The sequence below is a fragment of the Falco peregrinus genome, chromosome 8 (assembly GCF_023634155.1).
Source record: "Falco peregrinus isolate bFalPer1 chromosome 8, bFalPer1.pri, whole genome shotgun sequence".
Lineage (NCBI taxonomy): Eukaryota > Metazoa > Chordata > Aves > Falconiformes > Falconidae > Falco > Falco peregrinus.
In genome coordinates, this window is record NC_073728.1 from 16,004,268 (window position 1) to 16,024,916 (window position 20,649).

General features: G+C 41.0%; 1 protein-coding gene across 2 annotated transcripts; it reads right to left on the bottom strand.

Moving 5' to 3' along the window:
• Positions 1-414: 414 nt before the first annotated feature.
• On the bottom strand, positions 415-14,896 carry LOC101924341 (inducible T-cell costimulator). 2 transcript variants are annotated; one of them, XM_055812902.1, is made up of 7 exons: positions 14,882-14,896; positions 14,619-14,711; positions 7,899-7,937; positions 6,934-7,272; positions 5,383-5,495; positions 4,683-4,773; positions 415-4,148 (listed from the first exon to the last, which is right to left on the bottom strand). In XM_055812902.1, the coding sequence occupies exons 2-6, from the start codon at positions 14,674-14,676 to the stop codon at positions 4,684-4,686; spliced, it is 639 nt and encodes a 212-aa protein (XP_055668877.1). In that variant the 5' UTR covers positions 14,677-14,711; positions 14,882-14,896; the 3' UTR covers positions 415-4,148; position 4,683. The 2 variants fall into 2 exon arrangements, with proteins under 2 accessions (XP_055668877.1, XP_005237076.1); XM_005237019.4 differs by lacking the exon at positions 14,882-14,896 and having other exon boundaries at positions 14,619-14,744.
• Positions 14,897-20,649: the final 5,753 nt, after the last annotated feature.

Below are 20,649 nucleotides of genomic sequence, written 5' to 3' on the forward strand. Positions count from 1 at the left end.
AATTAAATAGCTCAGGCATACTCATTTAGATGAAGTTCACCCCCTGACCTCTTCTTCCTATCTCCAGTTCATACCTGTCCAGTTCATTCTGCCAGAAATCCTGTTTAATCCTTCCTATTTCTCCTTACTCTCCAACCAAACCCCCACACTGAATTGGACTCATAATCACAGAACATAAATACAGATCTCAAAATTTCATCTTTCAAGAAAATGGGAAAATTTTATGACAGTGAGTAGACTGCTATAGCAATGATGGACTGGACAGCTCAAGGGACTTGAGTATATAGAGTGCCTCACTGCAGTTAAAGTGAACCAAAGGCAAAGACTTAGATCCAGCTCCCCAGTAAACTTTATATGGACAGAAATCCCCACAAATTGATTTGATTTATTTTTAACTAAATAATTTCCATTACCTCTATTTTTTTAATTTTTATTATTGTTGTGCTCTTCTACATGGCAATTTACAGATTCACATGCATAAGGGACCCTCCACATTGTAAAACACTAATAATAATGGTGTACAGTCCTCGTTTCAATTCACTTTGCTTTACTCTGGTTCAAGAGCCTCTTTTCCCCAGCCTTAATTAAACTTTGTAAAAGCTTGTAAGAAGTATGACAGAATTTAAAACTCCTTGAAGTTTGAAGTTAACCGAATACCAGTACTAAGGGAAAACGCCCCGCAATGTTTCATAGTGTCATTTCATTCCTAGTGCTATATATTAGTACAAAATAATGATCTTGAATCTAATCATTAAACTCCAAGAGCATTCAGATTTGGGTTCATAATTCAGGCTGGGAAGATAAGCTTGCAAAATATATCTCAAGGTCTGGATTTCAAACCTTCTCAAGAAACACAGGTGTTTAAATTAGGATATTCTTGTCATTTATCCTTCCTTAAATTTTGGAGTAGCCGTAGTTGTCATCCTTAATATCTTTCACCTGTTCACCTTAGGTCATACTATCTGTTCAGCAAGATTAAATTTATTCAAGTTGTAAATTTTTATTTCAGGACTTAACCTGCAATGAGATTACGAGTAGTTCTTTGCTGTACATACCTATTTGGTTTACTGACTTACTGACTTCATACTGGTATGGACTGGGAAGATCTAAAGGGCATCAGTGAGTGTAAATACATGTGGGACAACTTACAGAATGATAAATCAGAAAGGATGAAAGCATCTTACTGATACTGAGTCCTATGTTACATGTTGTATGACAGAACCTGGTTTTACACAAACACTGTTGTTAGGGATTCAGTTCCTGGAAAAGCCCCAGCCAAAATGCTTTTTCAGTCATATTCCCCATAAAGCAATAGAAGGCAAAGGTGGAGAGGGAGAGGGACAGATTGTAGAACCCCCATCATGGACTGTCATACAATCGTAAAATTTCTGTTACAATCCTGAACCATTATTTAGCAAACAGAGAAAACATAGCCTGAGATTGTGTCTTAGTAATTTATTTTACCCTCAAACCTCTGATTTCTTGGATATTATTTCGATGTTACTCATGCTTCTGCTTGTCGTGAAAGTGGATTTTGTGGAAGAGTTGGCTAAAATACTCTCACTTGGGTTTTTTTTTCCTTCTGCTAAAATTGTGTTTTCCCAAAACTAGGAGTTTCCGAAGAGAGTTTTTCCTTTTTGAAATGCTGACCTGTTAGATTATAAGGCTTTTTGTTTACTCTTATTGACTCCTTTTTTGTTTCCTTTTATTTTAATTCTTTCTTGTCACACAGTCTGTAGACTCAGCTCATGTTACTTTTTTCAGTTTTTTTTTTCCCCATTCTGTCATTCTTTATCTTATTCCAGCTCCTCTTGATTTGGAGGCATTGAAGAATGGCAGAAAAAAACTGAAAAATGTCCCAAAGCAATCCTGAACATTATCTGTATATGGCATAAGGGGTTTAAAGAAAGGAAGAAGAGATGGAACAATAGAAAAATAGACTTTCTCATGAAAATAAAAGGAAACAAATAGATCCGAACAGTGTCATTACCTCACTGCATAGAAACAGATCCAAATTTTTGGTTTTCATGTCCTCTCCCCTTAGTTCTTTCCCTGTTTCCCACTAAGATGCTACACAGGGATAAATTGCTTTGTACTCTCACACTATTGCATGTGGATTTTATAGAGCTTATTTCTTTCACACAACATGCATGCATACATGAACTTTCTTATGGACATCTGGGCATAATAAAAAAGTGATTTATTAAGAATAAAAATCTCTTCTTCAAAAAGAAAGCAGTGATGGAACCTGAGACTTCCAAAAGCTTTGTTTCAATGAGTATAAACCATTTATCTCTCCAGAGCAACATGTATGTATTTTGAACTACCTTGCTCAGACTTAAATAATTTGTCCTTTATCCAGCAGCATCTCAAGGCAAAACTCAAGCTTTTCCTTGTTTCAGTAACTCTTTATTCCTTGAATTTCCTTCTCAGTCTCATGAAATGTCACAGGGGAAAGGACTCTGCTATTACATAGGGTCTCCCATCCAGCATTTCTCATAGGCAGTAGGGGTTAGCTATTTTCAGCAACAATTTTCAAAGACAGTAACTTTCAAAGGCAATAATTTTACCAATATTTTTTTAAATGGTTAAATCAGTATATTTGTGGATGTACAGAAGAGAGTTTTGTTTGCTGTGAAGGCCAAGTAATTTGGCAAAGGTTATGTGGGGAACTATAGGAGAGAATGTAATGTTACCCAACATACCAGAGTGCCCCTTTACATGTCTGCCTAGGAGCTGGTTATCTAAGCAGGGTACCCACTGTGAAATTGGCAGTCCCCACTTCATTTGATACTTTACTCATTTCCCCTTTGCTTGATGTCACATTTAACAACTTGCACCTTCTCTTTGCAATACTTCTCCGTATTTAGGTGTTTGCTGAGGAAAACCCTGTTCTTGACATATCAGCTTATGTCATCTTCATGCCTGACAGTCCCTGTTTGCCCTATCAGATTTGAAACCAGCCTTCCATTTGCTGGACAAGTAGGATATGTACATTTTACAACAGTGTCCTCTGACCAGTATTTGTTTTTCGAATGTATTATAGAGAAACTCAGAATCAATGCACTGCTTTGCTTCCAGCAGACAAAAGGTGTCTGGCAACAAATGCAAGCTGGATTCCCAGCTGGTCATTTATGGTCAGAGTTTTGATGGATTTCACAAGGAGCATGAAGGACTGATCATTTCATTCATCCTGAAGGCTCTGAGCCATTTAAGGCCGGTCAAGTAACCCCTGAACCCACTGGGGAACTGGTAAATGTTTTGTGTCAACCACAAGAGGAAGATAATTGCAATGCAGAGTCCATGAATACACTGGACTTATGGACACTGCTGTATTTGTGCTGCAAGACATACAAATAGGAGAGAACGATCGTGCCTCCTAGTTTAGGGACTGACCCTGCAGGTGTGAACTGATTTAAAGAACAATTGCAGTCTTGCAATATATTCTTCAGTTAGTAAAAGAATTCAGAATTTAATTACATAAAAGGAGCCCCAAGGTGTGAATGGCAAAGATGTACTGATAGCACAAACACAAAAAATGCAGATGCACATACCTGATGTACTGTGTCTCATTTTTTGTTCCCTGCTGTCCCATAGCTTGGTGCAGGACAGTGTGTGTGCATACTGCACTCTCCTAGTGTGGTGCTAAAAAGTTTGACAGTGAGCGTGAGGATGAGTTAATAGAATCAGGCTAAAGTAGCCCTAAGAAAAGGGCATGCACAATACATTGACAGTCCTTCATGGCTGTGCCATGAGGATTTGCATTGGAGGTAGTCTCTTTTTGCCTTTTTTTTTTTTCCCTTTTTTTTGTCCCCAGTGGAAAGTTTATCATGGAGACTGTAGAAAATAAAAAAGGTTCCCCCTGTAGCAGCACTACAGGAATCTACTGTCAAGCAAACTCACTACATTTTCTTCAACTAAAAGCTGACATCTTTAACACATCGTTAGCATTTCACGTACAAGTCAGTGGATCAGGCAGCATGCCAGTTAATGCACAAGGCTAGAGCAGAACACAGCTCAGTACAGTACTAGAGTGAGTGTTCCATGACTGAGCACGGGACCATCATGAAAGCTGATTTCCCATTGTCTGGCTTCAAGTAGCTAGAAACCTCTGCTGCCAGTACCTCCATGCCACAAGCAACTTGTTCCTGGAATAGGAATGGAGAATTTAGTTACATGCAACCCCCGTACATCTAAATCACCCCAAATCCTGATTCTGTTCTGTATCCAAAACTGATTTTGGCTACATGCAAGGCCTAAAATAGTTAGGAAGTTCCTCATTCTCTACAGATTATTTACCCTTAGCCAGTAACACTCAGTAAATCTAACAAATCACTTCCCCAGAGAGATTTTGGGTACAATGAATCATCTAAAGAATATGAATGGAATGGTTTCACATCTCTTCCTCATGCATAAGATCATTACTCTGCACTGATGTGAAGCAGTTGCATTTCTAGGAACCAGCTAACCATTCCAATTCAGAAGTTTTCCAGAGATTTTGCTTTTCATTGCCTCTTTCTGCTACATGGCAGCATGAACGCCATTAACAAGCTATTGCAACAATCCCACCCACCCACCCACGTAGAATCAAAGGGAGACACAGCAAGCAGCTCCTTCCCTCCCAGAGAAAGCCTTGCAACAGCTAGAAGCAGAGGTACAAGTACAACTAGGCTTAATACAACCTCAGATTCTTGTTTTTTTAGCTACATTCACTGCTGCCATGGGCATGTATTCACTGTTGTACTCATGGGAGTTGGATTCACACCGCTGATTCTGCCAACAGAGAGAAAATGCCATGAATTTAATTTGTGGTCACTAACCTCTGCCACTCCTGCCTTTGTTCTTTAAGTCGAGCAGTTATTCTGACTGTCATCAGTGGGAATATTAAAGTCAGAATAGACAGGCACTCACGTAGAAAAATTGGAATAAAACCAACTGAAAATGAAAAATCTTCATTGTCCAAAAGAACAACTAATGTCCATGGTCTCCTTTCTTTCCTGAGCCACCTGGTTCTTTGTTTAAGTGGCTTTGCTCCAGAACAGAGTTGGAATTGCTCCACTTATGATTTGTTTTCCCTTCTTGAGGAAAACAATCAGGTGAATTGCTTACCAAAGTAATTTTGCTGACCTGTGCAGCATTTCTCCTCTTTCCTTTGATTCCCAGCCTTTAAATCAATAAACAATTTTGTCTTAAAAAAATTAAATCTAGGCCGCTGTCATCAATAACCAGATTTCAGTGGTAAATTAACAACTCAGTCTCTTTGTCAAAAAACACATCAAACGCTGAGTGAGTATACGCCTGTCCCACCCTCTAAATATCATTAAGTTCCCCATCCATGACCGTTGGGAGGAGAGTTCTGCAGAATCTCATAGACTTGCTTACCTTATTCCTTAAGCAACAGGCTATGACACAGCAGACACAGGAAATCATGGCAAACATGATCAGGCCAATAATTATCCATGACATGAATCCCAGTGAAATGCAGTCTTTCTTGTCTGGATATGGGGAGGAAAAACAGTCATTACAGAAAATTTGCATTTCCCCCCCAACCCCAACCCTGCTATACCTAACTGAAAATTCTTTCCCCTCTTCTCTTCATATCAATAAAATAGCAAACGTGAGCTCTGGCAAAGGATTTTCCTTGGAAAAGTGTTTTCAGCAGGAAGCAGAACATTGCAGTTTTGCAGGAGAGCTGAAACTGTTGGTGCACAGCCTGCAAGTGTAGATGAGGCCAAGCCAGGCTTGAGAGCATGATGGTATTTCAGATCTGAGCAAGGCTTAAGCTTACATTCAGTGAGTACCATAGATGATTTAAAGGGCAGCCTGGTCAAAAGAAGGGGGGACTTTGTCAGTCATGTTTGGATAGAAAGGCAAACTGAGGGACACAAGATTATCCTTGCCCAGATCTGGGAGAAGACATGATAGGGCATGAAACATCTGGCAATAGCTATGAGCATCTGGCTATCCATACAAATGGAAATTGACAGCTTTCAGAAACACTGCAGACCAAAAGGGATGTCACAGCTTGATTCTGAGAAGCTGTTAAGTTCAGAGAAGGCTGAGAGATAATTTGATGCAACCTCATAATTGTAGCCTTAGCTTTTCAGCTTCTATCTTTGTTTAGTCCTGGTGTTGAGAGAAAGGAAAAGATAGCAACAGAAGGACAACAGGCAGTACCATGTTGCAACTGAACTGTATAAAGAACCAAGAAGGGGTGTAAGCAAAACCACTATTAACTCTTCCAGCTTAATATACTAAAGATCCACTGAGCGAAAGGCAGTTCAAAATTAAAGCCTGTGCAGTGAGTCTTCTGAAGTTAGTCCAAGCCCTTCTCAGTAAAAGGCAAAAAATTCACAGTAGTTGTGGACCTCTTCTGCCCTAAGAAGGCTCTAAACTGAAGGCCTGCTTCAGAGAGGAGAACACCATCTTCTTCACATCAGAGTGGCCATTTGATGTGGCATCAGTCTCATATACCACCACTATCACAGATACTTGACAGCTCTTTTTTTTGTAATCCTAAGCATATGAAGATAGCTCTCAGAATGGATTTTTTTTTTTTTTTTAACAACTAGAAAAAATCATAAGATTTACAATCAGCAGCTTGGAAAATGGACAATGGGAAATTTCTGCTGCAGGCAAAGGTGGGACTGCAGTACTCCAGAAGACATAGTCTACCTAGCTTAGGTGCCACCAACAATATGCAGAACTCAGCATGGCCTGCAAAACCTGACCAAGAAGATGAATAAATATGGAGAGGCCATGCTGAGCAGTCTGCCAACACAGCTCCATTGTTATCAGCCCCCTGCTAAGTAGTTTTAAGCTGTCTTAGAAATACCTGTGCAAACTTCAGTCACACTTTTCACTGCAGCATTGCTATGCCCAATGTCTACTTATCAATAAACTGAAGTGAGGGGAGAAGAGAAGTTAACTTACCTTGGATGTACAAATAGGTTTCTTTCAGCCGGCATTCTATGTAAGGAGGGGGTAAGAACATCTCCAGGCAGTAGGTATAAATGTCAATATGCTTGCTTTCCAGATTTTTAAGAATGAAACTGGTGCTGCTATTTGAATGCTCTGTCTGACAGTAAGTGACATTACTCTTGGGGATAACTTTCTCTTCACTCAAATGGAGTGCACAGATCTCCTTCTTTTCATTCCCTTTGAAGAGGGTCATGCTGAACTCACTCACATTTTTGGGGTTGGGGAATGTGAACTTGAAGTTTCCATTTTCAAATTCCACCATCACCTGGGGGTCAGAGACATGAGGTTGATCTGAAGAAACAAAACCAATAAGCATGGTGACTCACACAGCAATTAAAAGAATCCCCAAAATCTTAGGAAACTATTTAAACAAAGCAAGTGAACCATGTGATTGAAACTTAAGCCATCCAGCCAGTTTGATGATGTAGCTGAAAACTTGAAATGGGACATGAAGACAAAACTCCTACATAAGTGCCTTAACCACCAGACTTATCTTTCCTTTCCAGAGTAGACAGTGGTTTGAGGCATGACATAAAGTTTAAACCTAATTACTTCAATGGCTATAGCACCTTTATCACTAATGGGAGGAGTAGAGGACAAATGTCACTATGTGCATGCACACACATGCAATCCAGAAACCACATTTGACCTTCCCAAAAACTGTCTGAAAAACTCTCAGATGTTGTGCCACTCTCATTTTGCACATTTTTTGGAGAAGAAAAAGAAAATAAACTGACCAAGGACCTCCTGCTACCTCCCAGTTTGACTTTGTAAAGTCAGTAACCAACAGCATGGGAAACTCGCTCAGATGAAAATGCGTTAAACTGTGCTGCAAAAAAGAGGACAATACAAGGCAGTAGTTTCTGATCTAGAAAAGCATTTAAAACCATAACTTTAATTATGTAAATGTGTCTTACCTATATTTTTGCACGGTCTTGATGAGCAGCTATCAACTCCTGAAAAATACAAATTTTTTTCCTATTTAAAAGTAAAGAAGAGAGATGCAAGAACAGGGGCTGAGCTATGCCATGTTAAGTTGCTGAAGTTATTTTCTAATTTGTGTCATTAGCCTATATGATCCTATATGTGCTACACTATAAAATTATACGATGTGATAAAAGCACAAAATATAAAAGTCAAAGTAGAAAAAAAATGCATTAAGCAGGAACGAATATTGATCATACACACGACATGTATTAGCTCTTAAAAGACTTCTGCAAAATAATAAATGTACTTCATAAGTAGAAGCTGAGATGAAAGTAAAATTTCCCCCAAAATACTGAGAAAATGTGTCCCCAAATAAAAAAAGCATACTTTTGATTTCTCATGAATACAGAGCCTGCAACGAGCCAGCATCATACTTCATTTCCAGACCAAAGTGTCAATTTTGGTCTACACTCATTCTGTTTCCCCCACTGCTCAACACTGCATCAACATGTCTTCTTAAGGCACATCTAGAATGAATTTCTGTAAAAATGCTCCAATACATACAGCAAGAAAATATTCAAGCAATACATACAGGTTTTTTCCTTTTTCAATATCAACTTTTTCTCTTCAAGATTATCAAACTGTATTCAGTCCATTGTGCATAGGCAGCCTCCATTACAGGAGACAGGCACATTTTTAATAATTGTTCTAGGTTTGTTTTTTTAAGTCACTGCCTCCATCACCACCCACTATGGCAGTACTGAGAGTGGAATTTCCTGGCTGGCTGGTGCCATGTACCACTTTGAAATGGTTTGTATGTCAGTACTGGCAGCATAGCACAGCCTGATAGTGTTTCATTTGGAATTTCTCTTTTTGCAGTCCCCTAAAATTAAAGGTACAGACAGGTACACAGACAAGTAGAAAACAAACTGTATTTGCCTTTCCTTGTTTTCTGGTAGCCTAAGTAAGTTCTTCAGGGACTGCTTAGACTGAAATATACTCTACATCAGGATTTTGTGATGATAAGGAAATATGGGGCAAATACTTAAAGACTTTTATGCACCATCCTATTCTTGTGGTTACTGCTACATGGTAGTCTAGATCCACACAAAGTAGGTCCCCAACTGTGCCAGGTATTGAATTGATTACACAGTATAAAGAATCTTTTTCTTGATAACAAAAGCACCTGTTACCTTTGACAACCAGCCCGTGTATTCACAGGAACAGATTATTCTCGTTTGGGTACCTTTGTATGCTCTCAGCTCTTTCTGGACAGAGGCAATCTTTCAGTGTGCATGTTTTATCCTTCTCTGAATTCTTGCTCCCCAGTTACTACCAATGGCAAAGGCATTGTAATGAATACTTGTTTAAAGTATTTTTAGTGTGACATATAAGCTAATGGACTTCTGGAAGACGCTTTACAATGCTCAGTTGGAAAGCAATAAAAATTGTTATATCTTTTTGATTGATTTACCCTCTTCCTAGTTATCACATTCTTCCTGGTTTACTGTGCACAGTCAGCACCCTTATCTAATTCTGCAACGGTTCTAATACCTGTACTTCTCTCAGAACTATTACTTAAGTGTGTGATAACAGACAAGGTATTTGGCATCTTGTACCACTGATGTGAAGATAAGACAGACAAAACACACAACTCACCAGGCCACAGTGAAATAGAGTTCTAGATATGCTGAAGGCACAGATACAGAAAGTGCAAGCCCTTATAATGGTATATAGTCTGAAAAGCTGAAAGCAAAGGTCAAATAAAGAAACAGTTCTTGATGACTTGCATGTTGTATGGTGAAAGAAAGCAGCAGCTATGAGAACAGTATTTGAAGTAAAGGTCTTTTAAAATGCTCTGTAGTTTGGTAACATATACCTTTAAAATTAGGCCCAACAGCAAATTATTTAGGGAAAGGAAGAAAAAAACCAAGTGTATTGTTATAGCAGAAGCTAGGGAGCATGGTGAATACTTAAGCTGACCTGCTACTTTTGAGAAGCATCCACCTGTAGCTGAGACCTCTACATTTGTCACTGGTCATCTGAGAGGAGAGGCAGATGCTGACTCTGTCAGGGCAGCTACAGAGCCAAGCGGTGCCATATTCCCTCAAAACCCCAGAGGAGCATGGGGCTACCCTGCTCTGAGTGCTAAAGCAACAGCTTTGAATTTCATTTCTCGGCTTTTCTCTGAGAATAGTTCAGTTTTGCTGTTGGCTAATGAAATTGCCCTTTCATACCAGGTGGTTTAAAATGCCTGTCAGAGATCATGGTTTTAATCCTTGTTTTTAATGGAAAAGGGCAGAGAGGCCATTAACCATGTAGTTCATGTGACCTTCTGGCAAGCTGAAAGATCATTTCACATCCTCTCAGGCCCAGAAGCCTTAACTTCCTATTTTCAAGACAGACTCAGTAATGTATTTCTCTGAATGAGCATTTTGGTAAATGTGATGCAATTAGTATTCCTCTGAAACAAGTAACCATACAGAAACAGAAGAGTGCTTAGCATAGTATAAAGAGAATGCATTTTAAAATGAGATTAACAGTGCCCGAGATTAAAACACAAAATTGTCTAAGTGGATGACCACAACGGGTGATATCTGATATGAATTTCCAACTCACTAGCTATTCTGCATCATCTCCTAATGTGAATGCTCCCCCTGCACACTAAAAGGTGGTTTATTCCGCACTTCTTGTGCCTCATTGCTGTTCTCCTGTGCCTGTCTGTACTGGTTCATTTCTAGGGTAATCCTATGGACCTGTAACACTCTGTGGTTAGTGGCCAGACACATTTGGGATGTCATTTACCAAGCTACAGTCAGAACAAATGTACTGTGGGATGGGAGATAGGAAACTAAGGTTTAATCATCCAATAATATTGAGAGATTCACTCACCAAACCTCCCTAATACTACCTCAAAAACTATGTGAATAAAAGACTACATCACAGTATTATTAAAAATGAACAGAAGAATCTCACTGGTTCAGTAATAAAACTGCTTACATTTGGCCATAAGGATCCTTTTTGGTATTTTTCATGAAAGAGCTAATTCAATTACATATGAAGGTTTTGAGACAAGAGGGAAAAAAATCTTTCATTCGTTTAATAGCATTATCACACTGTGGAGCTACATAGAGTTGTTCCTGGCTCACCTCACGAGAAGCAGAGTGTGAAGGCAAATGTGGTTCAGATGTCAATCCAAGGGATAAATGTATCTATGAAAGTAACATCTTGCTGTGTTAAACTATGAAAGAGTGTGTGTGTGTACATTCTATGTATATGTATTTACAGTCATGTGCATTTCTGTCCTGGTTTCAGCTGGGATTGAGTTAATTTTCTTCTCAGTAGCTGGTGCAGTGCTGAGTTTTGGATTTGGTGCGAGAGCAATGTTGGTAACACACTGATGGCTTTGGCTGTTGCTGGGTGATGTTTGTACTAAGTCAAGGACTTCTCAGTTTCTCAGGCCCTGCCAGCCAGAGAGCTGGAGGCGCACAAGAAACTGGGAGGGGGGGATACACTCAGGACAGGTGACCCAAACTATCCAAAGAGGTATTCCATACCATAGGATGTCATGCTCAGTATATAAACTGGGGAGGTTGGCTGGGGCTTGGTGATTACAGTTTGGGGACTGGCTGCACATCAGTCAGTGGGTGGTGAGCAACTGTATTATGCATCATTTGTTTTCTTTTTTCCTTTCCTTTTGGATTTCATCTCTCTCCCCTTCTCCCTCCTTTTCATTATAACTGTACTATTATTGTTAACATCATCATCATCATCATTATTATTATTATAATATTTCCATTATTAAGTTTCTGATCTCAACCCTCAAGCTCTACATCTCTTTCTGATTTTCCTCCCCATCCCTCTGGGACTGGGGAGTGAGCAAGCAGCTACATGGTACTTAGTTAGTGGCTGGGGTTAAACCATGACAATTTGCGTCTTGATTTCATCTTTGCTGCAGTGGGAAAGCACTACGGCAGAGGTTTGGGAATTTCTGTGGTAGTGTGCTTGGACACTGAGGCCAATGGAAGGCAGGTTATTTTTTATTTAATGGAATTGCAATTTTGAGCTTTCTGGTTGTTCTTTGGCAGACCCAATGCTATTTGCAAACATCACCAATCCATTACACATTTTGATCCTAACAGAAATTTTAAAATCATTTTTGATTTTTACAACTTGGAGTTTAGGGTAGGAGAGTAGAATACCCCTGCTTTTCTTTTTCTTGCTGGTTTTTTTATCTGCCCCTGCTCTCAGAAAAGAGATAGATAAGTAATACAAAGAACAAGCATAATTTCACTTGGGTGTGTTTGTCTCTGAAGATGAGCAGGGAGAGTGCAGACCTTGCCTTTAAAACAAACATGCCTGTTTTGTTAATAATAAATGTGTAATGAAACCACACACAGTTCCTTTACGTTGCTATAGCTTTGACCTTTCAAGGCATTCTGAAAGATGACACTGTCAATTCAGTATCATTAGTCATATGTCTAAAACTAACACGTTCCTATCTTTCAAGAATCAAAGATTAAAAGAGGAAAGCAGTGCTTCTGGGCAAAGCACGTAATGGCCAGAATTACTCTAGGAAGCCATCTATAATCTCAATTATTTCTATGGTATAACATATGTTGTGAAATATGGAAACTCTTAGAAAATATACCACTAGCACAGCAGCTGTGCCTGATAATATTTCAGTCACCTTCTAAGAAATTACCATGATTTCCTCCTGTATTGACAACAGGAGATTTGTGGGTGAACAATGTTTTTTGTGTGTGACAATGTGTGACAATGCTTTGCAAATGCTGGCATGCAAAAGCTTGTGTGCAAAGTTTCATAGCAAGGGCCTCAAGTGCTATGGAATCTTACAGCGCTGTACTACAAAATCCCATTGGCTACATTTCTCTACAGGCACCAGAGAGGCTCCATGCTCTTACAAAGGATTTCTTTATCACAACTGGGTTATCAAATCATAATACACATATATCATCTTCTGTGACCTATTTACATTGAAAAAAAACTATCCGTAGATCACTAGCAGGGCTTGCTAATCGCTAAGTCAAAAAACCCCAAATAACTAAACCACCCAACAAAAACTACCCAAAACCAAAATCTCAGAAGTTACTCCGCTTTTACTCCCAAAACCTTGCCACAGTGCTTGGCAGCACTCTCTGGAGTGTTACCTTGTTCTCTAAATGAAAGTATCATTTCAATGTGTCTTACATAAAGCTGATCTTTTACAACCCTTTTCTTTTTAGCAAGAATTATAATAATTAGTACTTTTTATGCTGAAAGCACTGTAAGGTAAAAAACCTGATACCGTTTCTTGTTACAGGCAGTCTCTTTCTCCTGCCATCTCCTGTCCCCAGCCCCGTGTCCAAATCCTACCCTTCGCATTTGAAGGAAGGCAGAAACAAGGGAGAAATGCTGGAACCAGATAGAACAATTATCTGCATCCTTAAAATTGCAGCCTATTTCTTCCCACAATGAATGGGCCTTTTAGATAGTTCCAGCCACATGTAGAAGTATGCTGGTCAAGTATACTGCTAAATTGACCAGCCGAGAAATATTTAACAGAATTGATAGGCTTTTTTGTTAGTAGATTTAAGAATAACTTTTCGAGGAGAAAAAGCAGCTCATGTCCTTTTAGAGGTACTGACCACAATCCTTCCATCCCTGTGATTTCACTCATCTTAACAATCTATCTGAAAGCACAGTATACTGTCACTGTATTAGTTAACCTTCAGAAGCGTATCTGTATCACCTAAAGAGCTGGAAACTGGTTTTTATTTAAATGAAAGCTTAAGTTCTGTATGAAACCTCAGGAGTACTTAAATTCTGCAGAGGGACTAAAAACCTATCCTGTAACATTAGAATTACAGAAGCAAATGTACTCAATAGCCCTTGGCATGACCTTCGAAGAAACATGTTTAGATGGCGCTTAGTAACTGTGTGCACTAAATCTCGGGTCCTACTTGTATAACACATCATACCAAATCCTTGGACAGTATGAAAAAAAAAGACTCTTCTTAATTAGATATTATATGTATTTCCATCCTGGCCCAGTAGTATGTGGGTTTCAGAAAGGCTACAGATAAACGTATTTTACTTTGTGTAGCTGTGGTAAAGCACTACATCCATGTTTATGGCTGGACTGATATCAGTGCTGTCACTGTGTGCCTTCTCAAACAGCATTAGGAATGCTACGTTCCCTTTCAAATCACTCTGCATTTCAAGCCTGCACCAAAATTATCTCATCCACTCTTCCATACCATATACATTTTTCATAGTATAAAAGTTCTTTGCCCAAACAAGAGCAGGTTTAATATCAGTAACTTGGCTTCTCTTTATAAAGCCATTCACTGTCACAGTGCCGTAAGACCTTATGCCCAGCAAGAGAAGAGGGTTGGAGCACTACAGTCTGAACAGGGACAGGTTTACAAACTAGAGGGTAACACTGAGCAGATGAGCTAAAGAATACAAACGATAAAAACTTGTACTTTTTAGTTTCAGAGCAAGTGCCCTGTGCTGGCAGGAATTATCTCTTCCCTCTAACTCCAGTGATATTAAAGTCAAGAGCAGTCTTTTTGTAGCTGTTTCCCTTAACTACCTCTTCCTCCAACCCCTCGCTAACATGCCTTATTTACTGTCTCTCATCATTGGACAAGTTAGATTCCATAAAAACATCTACTTCAAGGAGAATAATCCAAAATACTACTCACCGTACAGGGCTTCAAACTGAAAGCAGAGGACCCAGAAAGTTACAGCAACCGACTTCATGCTTGCTTGATGCAGAGGCACCAGCCTTCTGTCTACTGTGAAGATTGGAAAGAATTCATGGGTAGCAAAGGAAGTGGTTTGTGGGCAATAGGGGAAATTATATGAAAATCAGAAGGACTTTTGAATTTAACCCCTGCCTACATTATAGCTATGTCAGCATTAGCTGTCACCCACACCTGTGGAGTTTGCTACATTTTTTTCCTACCTCATGGCTTGCTGTCACAGACAGGAAGATGAAAGATTTTCTGACATTATTTTCTGCAAAAACTGTTTCTGGTTAAGTCTATCATAATAGAGACTATTATCATCTACAGTACATTTCCTGCAGATGGCCCATGGTCAGCAACTTGTTCCTTATACTAACTTACAATAAATGTATATTTGCAACTGGCAGCCTAGCTCCTCCCCACCAGTTTCAGCTGGTCTTACATAACCGATGGTCTTGCTCTGTGTGGAAACCATTCATTAGCAGGGTAGGAGTCTACTGTGTGTCCTGGTCCTGGAATTCATTGAAAGAACATGTCCAAATTGCAGAAGGATATCCTCAATCCTGTGACTTCCTGAAGGCTCACTCCAACGTAAGACTTCCACCCTGGAGGTCAGGCTTGCTTTGCATGGACGTCAAAATTTCACGCACCCCTTTGAGAGGAGGAGATCTGACCTATTGTCCTAGAGCCTTAGGTCAAAAGTTTCTCTCCTACCCTCTCCCTGCTTTTGTGCAGCACACTCAACTCCGCCTGCTATTTGTCTGTCTTCTGGGAATGTTTTAGGACCCTTTGGGATAACATGCTCTACAGTCATTTAGAACTGGCTGATTATTTATGCCTATAATACTAATTCTAGTGCAGATAACATGCTGTAAAAGCAGCTCCTAAATCATGTTTAATATACTAGATGTAGTTAGCGTTTCTGATTGCTCAAAGAGAAGACACAAAGTACTAATAGTGGTGCCTGACAGACACTCCTGGGGTTAAGTCCTTGTAATGGTCGTGCCGTGGCACCAAATAATTTGTGCATAACAAGACTGGGTTACAGATTCACTCCTACTTTGTACTGTGTGAATAAATCTTCACGTGTTGGTTTACTCTTCCTCAAAAAGTGATTTAATTTCTTCCACTACTACTGCTAAAGATCTGTTCACATGGACACTGGCAGAGAGTTTTACTTTCTTCAAATCTTTGCCTAGCCCTGCAAATCTTTGTCTTTTGTTAAATTAAAATCAGAACTAAGCCTGAGTCAAGTCAGGACTTGATCTAAATTTTCAGTTCAAGTCTCTGGTGCCAAACTTACGCAACTCTAACTAGAGAAAGTTTCTGCAGAATACTTTCAATTCTAAAGCTCAAGAATAATATATGGAGGTTCAAGCAATGATAAAGCTGAAAAAGACATCTGACTCCTGACCTTTGCCTATGAAGTTATGACCCATGTTGGGATCTACTGATGTTCCAGGTAGGACCATTTTTCCATGCCCATAACAACTTATGAGGAGTGCTGAAACAACAGAGCTGCTGTGTCCCGGGACAGGACTTCTATTGCCCCCAAAGTAAGCATAGGAAAAGCAGCCAGAAAGTCTTACAGTAAAAAGAGCTGCTGCTGCTACAAAATGAAGGGAGGAAGTGAATAATTTGTAAAGTACATCACCCACACCTTTGGGATTGTGCTGACAATGCGCCAGGGACTGAGTCCCTACAAAGCCTACTGCTGGCTGGGAAGGTTAGTAAAGGTGTAGGGGAATGTACTCTTTTGAGCAAAGTTTAGCTATTTTTTGTGAAAACAAGCTTTAAAACAAGTCAGTATTGTTAGGTCTCAAACACTTTGTCTTAAAAATTTACATATTTTGCCAGCAAAGTAATTTTGATAGAGAAGATATATATATTTTTTTTTTTAAACCAATATAATTATTTTGGAGCAATTTACTCCTGCCCTGCCCTCTCTGTGACCTTATCAGCAATAACAATGCAGAGATATTAATACATATCTATTTCCCTCCTGGGATAAGAACAGCTACCAGCTTAGCTTAGTTGGCATAGATCTTGCTACAATGGGAGCAAATCCCACTGTCCAGTAAACACTTTATATTTGTCCTCTCTTTCACTTGTCATTATAGCCTAAAGTTTGTAATTATCCTTTCTCCTTTTCTGCTCCCTGGCATTTGGGATTGCTAGAACACGTGGCTCGCTTTGTTTCGAAAGGGTCCAGTGCAAGGTACACTTTGGGGTATGTTTGGCAGCACTATGAAGCTTGACCTAGGCAGTGATTTCTTTCAGTGGTCAAATGTATTTTATGATGAGCCAGCAGAGCATGGGGCACTCATAGTGTATATTCATAAACAAAGAGACACAAAGTCTAGCTCAGAGCCAAGCGTGAGGGATGCTTATCTTCTAGTCCCGCACCAACAGAGACTCCTCCATTGCCTTTCGATCTTTCCGTCTTTGCCTCCCTCCTCTGTCAGTGCTTACCTACTTCACAAAGACATCACGACTGCAATTTGAACATGTTTCTTGCAAACACTACAGTTGGTTACTGTTAACCACCTGGGACAAGTAGTCCGTTTCCACAACACGCTTCCTATAACTGCAACTATTTTTGCTCACAAACACGTGTTTCCTTTTTCCATCCTCACTCATTTATCTTCTCTTTGTCTTGGTTTTCACTCTCATCCACAGGATCCTCTCAGAGATGACTTTTTTCTTCTTCTAACTTGACTGTGTCCCAATCCCTGTCTAGCCTTCCCCTCAAGCAGAGGCTGCCCTTCAGCATGTGCAGTAACTCCTTTCTGGGATATGACTTCTCCTTCCCCCAAGCCCCATTTCATTATTTATGTCCCATCCCCATCACTACCCTACAGTGATAAACTCCTTTTTCTCCCATCATCTTGCTTCCAATTTGCCATTACTGATTATTAACAACCTGGAAAGTCCTTATGACCATTTTTATGCCTTTAAAAATGTATCCAGTGATACACCCAGCTCCAAAGAGGAACAGGATTGCTCATCCTTTGGTCCATACACCAGTGTTCTCTGCCATGATCTTCAATGCTTCTCTCCTTCTAACTCTAAGTGACTCAGAAAACAACACTCCAGCTGATTCCCTAAGAGGACTGATTCAAAGCAAAGATTTTCCCTGTGATGCACAATGTATATTTTTCTTTGCTCTGTTTAATCACATAACTCTTATTATGCTTACTGTTATCACCCTAAACAATGTCCATGTTAGCAAAATGCTACTGCATTGTCCACCATGTAACAAAGGTGCTGTTTACATTGAAGCAGCTTGCTCTGTCTCACCAGCAGTTATCCACTTCTGCTTGTGGATGATGATGGGTTGCCCACAGCAATATAAAATATTCTCTCAATAAAACGTTTTGTGACTCTTTCTGCAGAGGCTGCTACAGTCTATCCACACAAATTATATTCTGTTGTCTCCTGCTGCTTCTCATTCTTTGCTTCAATATCTGGCCTATATTCTCATGATTCTGGGTCATTCCCCTCAGGGCTGGAGCAGAAAGCCTCCACACTCATGCGTTTTCATTTCCTGTCCTCCTGAATAAGAGTAACAACAATGACTTCCACTGTACTACTTTTAAGGTTCTGTGATGGCTTTAAATCCCACTTCCCATCTGCATCACTCCTCATTAGGTGTGTAAACAAGCTGCAGTGACTGAAGATGCAGAGATTTCAGGCTGCAATGGAGCTCATGTGCTCCCTCATTTGTTCTGATGCCTCCTTTGCTGTTACATTGGTCTGATCTCTCCCACAGGCCTGTGGGGCATGCTGTAATATCCTCTTCATCAACGTGCCAGCAGAGGCTACCAGGGCTCAGCTCAGCAGCAGGGCAAACACCTCCCTGCAAAGCAGACCTAATGAGACATTCCCATTTGGGGTCTGAGTGTGTGTGGTTTTGCTTCTTGGTACAAGCTCAGGTATCCCATTAATCACTTTTTTTTTTATTTTTATTTTTATGATGATGCTTGAGAATATTTCATTGTTGTCAACTTTTCTAAAAGAAGAAAAAAACATGTATGTTAAGCATTAAGCAAAGACATAACACATGCAAGGGCACTGACCTATGAATTCAGTCAACAGGCACTAAGTGGCAAATCCAGTCAGACTGAACAGGTGGCCCAGAGAGGTGGTAGATGCCCCATCCCTGGAAATATTCAAAGACAGGTTGGACGGGGCTCTGAGCAACCTGATGCTGTTGAAGATGTCCCTTCTCATTGCTAGGGGGTTGGACTAAATGACCTTTAGAAGTTCCTTCCAAACCAAACCATTCCATGATTCTCAATGACACTTCAGATCCTGTGACTAATGTTTTGTACTGGCTGGCTCAGGGCACTGAGAGCCACCTAGGCTGTCTCCATCTGGTCTCAGAAGCTGCCTTGCCCCTGCACATCCAGCCCCTGTGCCTGCTGCAATGCAGTTGCCTAAAGAGGTACCTAACCACATCTCCAAGACACAGAGTATAGATAGGAACGGACCAATGAAGGTCATGTGCAAATGTTGGCAGTGTGGATTGCAGACCTGTGGGACTGCTGTGGAGGGTATACTGTCCTGAATAACAGCAATAGGCAACAACCGTGTTCCTGCCCTTCAGGGTGTACTGGGAAGAGGACTGTGAGCAGTAGGTATATGTCAATGGCATATGCCTGAGTGTGAAGGAGGTATTTAGAGAATACCAGGGTTGTAAATGGCCTGGGTTCATGGACAGTACTCTGGAGGGAGGAGGATACCTTCTGGAGTCATTGCAGTCCCCCTGTGGCCAACATGCTGCTGAGTGGGACTTTGTCACCAGCACTGCTGGTATCTGGGTTCAGAAGGGAGGTCTTCCAGAATGGACAGCAAATACACAAAACCCAAATGAAGTGCAAACCTGGGGACCTGGACTGTTGCTGTCTTGCCACTTGTAAAGCAGTGCATGACAGATACATGCCTGATGAGCTGGGTGGCCATGAAAATTATTCTGCTTTGGGGTTTGAATTTAATTGTCTTCTGCGTGTGACAGTGATGAATTAAACGCATTCTGTAAAACTTTCACACCTCAACTGTTTCAAAGCTCGTAGTAGGGTGGGGAGTCCTGTTATGTGGTTATCTGGTCAGCTGCCTTGAAGGAGTTAGGACTGAAAGAGCCAGGTAATGTGGTGGTGCTTGGGGTTTGTGGTGTGATTTTTCTCTCAGCATTGTTGTGATTACTTTTTAAAGGTAAACTTTTGCTGCCACTGCATTGACAGCATAATAAAGGGGAACTTTCTCCAACAGAAGCATCCCCCAAAGTTGTGATGCATTCTTGCAGACAAGAAATAAACCAAATGTCAAGCCTTCCAGAAACACCACAGTGGCTGAGGACACACATGCCACTGTTCCCGGCTGTCTCTTTCAAGTGTTTTCAGGCCAGGCCTTGCCGATGCTGTTAGTGGTTAACTGGAGCTAGGCTTAGTCAGCTCAGGCCTTGGTGGACTGGGAGGCGTACGAAGAGTGAAATCACAGCTTTCTCAAACATGTAAGCAAGCCTCCGCTATTTTGTATCTGTCGTTCAGAATCTCACAGGTTACTGCCTTGGGAACAAACTCCTTTGTACGCGTGGGCCAAAGCTACCGCAGGCAGCACTCGCAAAGAGCGCTGGCTCCGTCATGCTGGAGGCTGGCTCCAGCCACGCTCCCTCACGCCCAAGGCTTGCTCCAGCCACGCTCCTCCTGTGGGTGCCAGAGCAAAGCCGGGCAAAGCCGGGCGCAGTGCCGCGCTGGGGCACCCCTGGGCCGCCCGGGCACTGGTGCCAGGCTCGCTTGCCCTCGGGCAGACTTCCCAGAGCTGCCACGGAGGCTGCGCAGGCAGGGTGCCGGGGGTGGGGGAGCCACCGCGGGGCACGGGGCCGGTGGAGCAGCAGCCCCTGGGCGATGAACCGCCCCGCCTCCGGCTTCAGCGCCAGGCCCGTGGGGGACAGCCCTCCGCGTCCCACCGGTGACGTGCCCTGCGC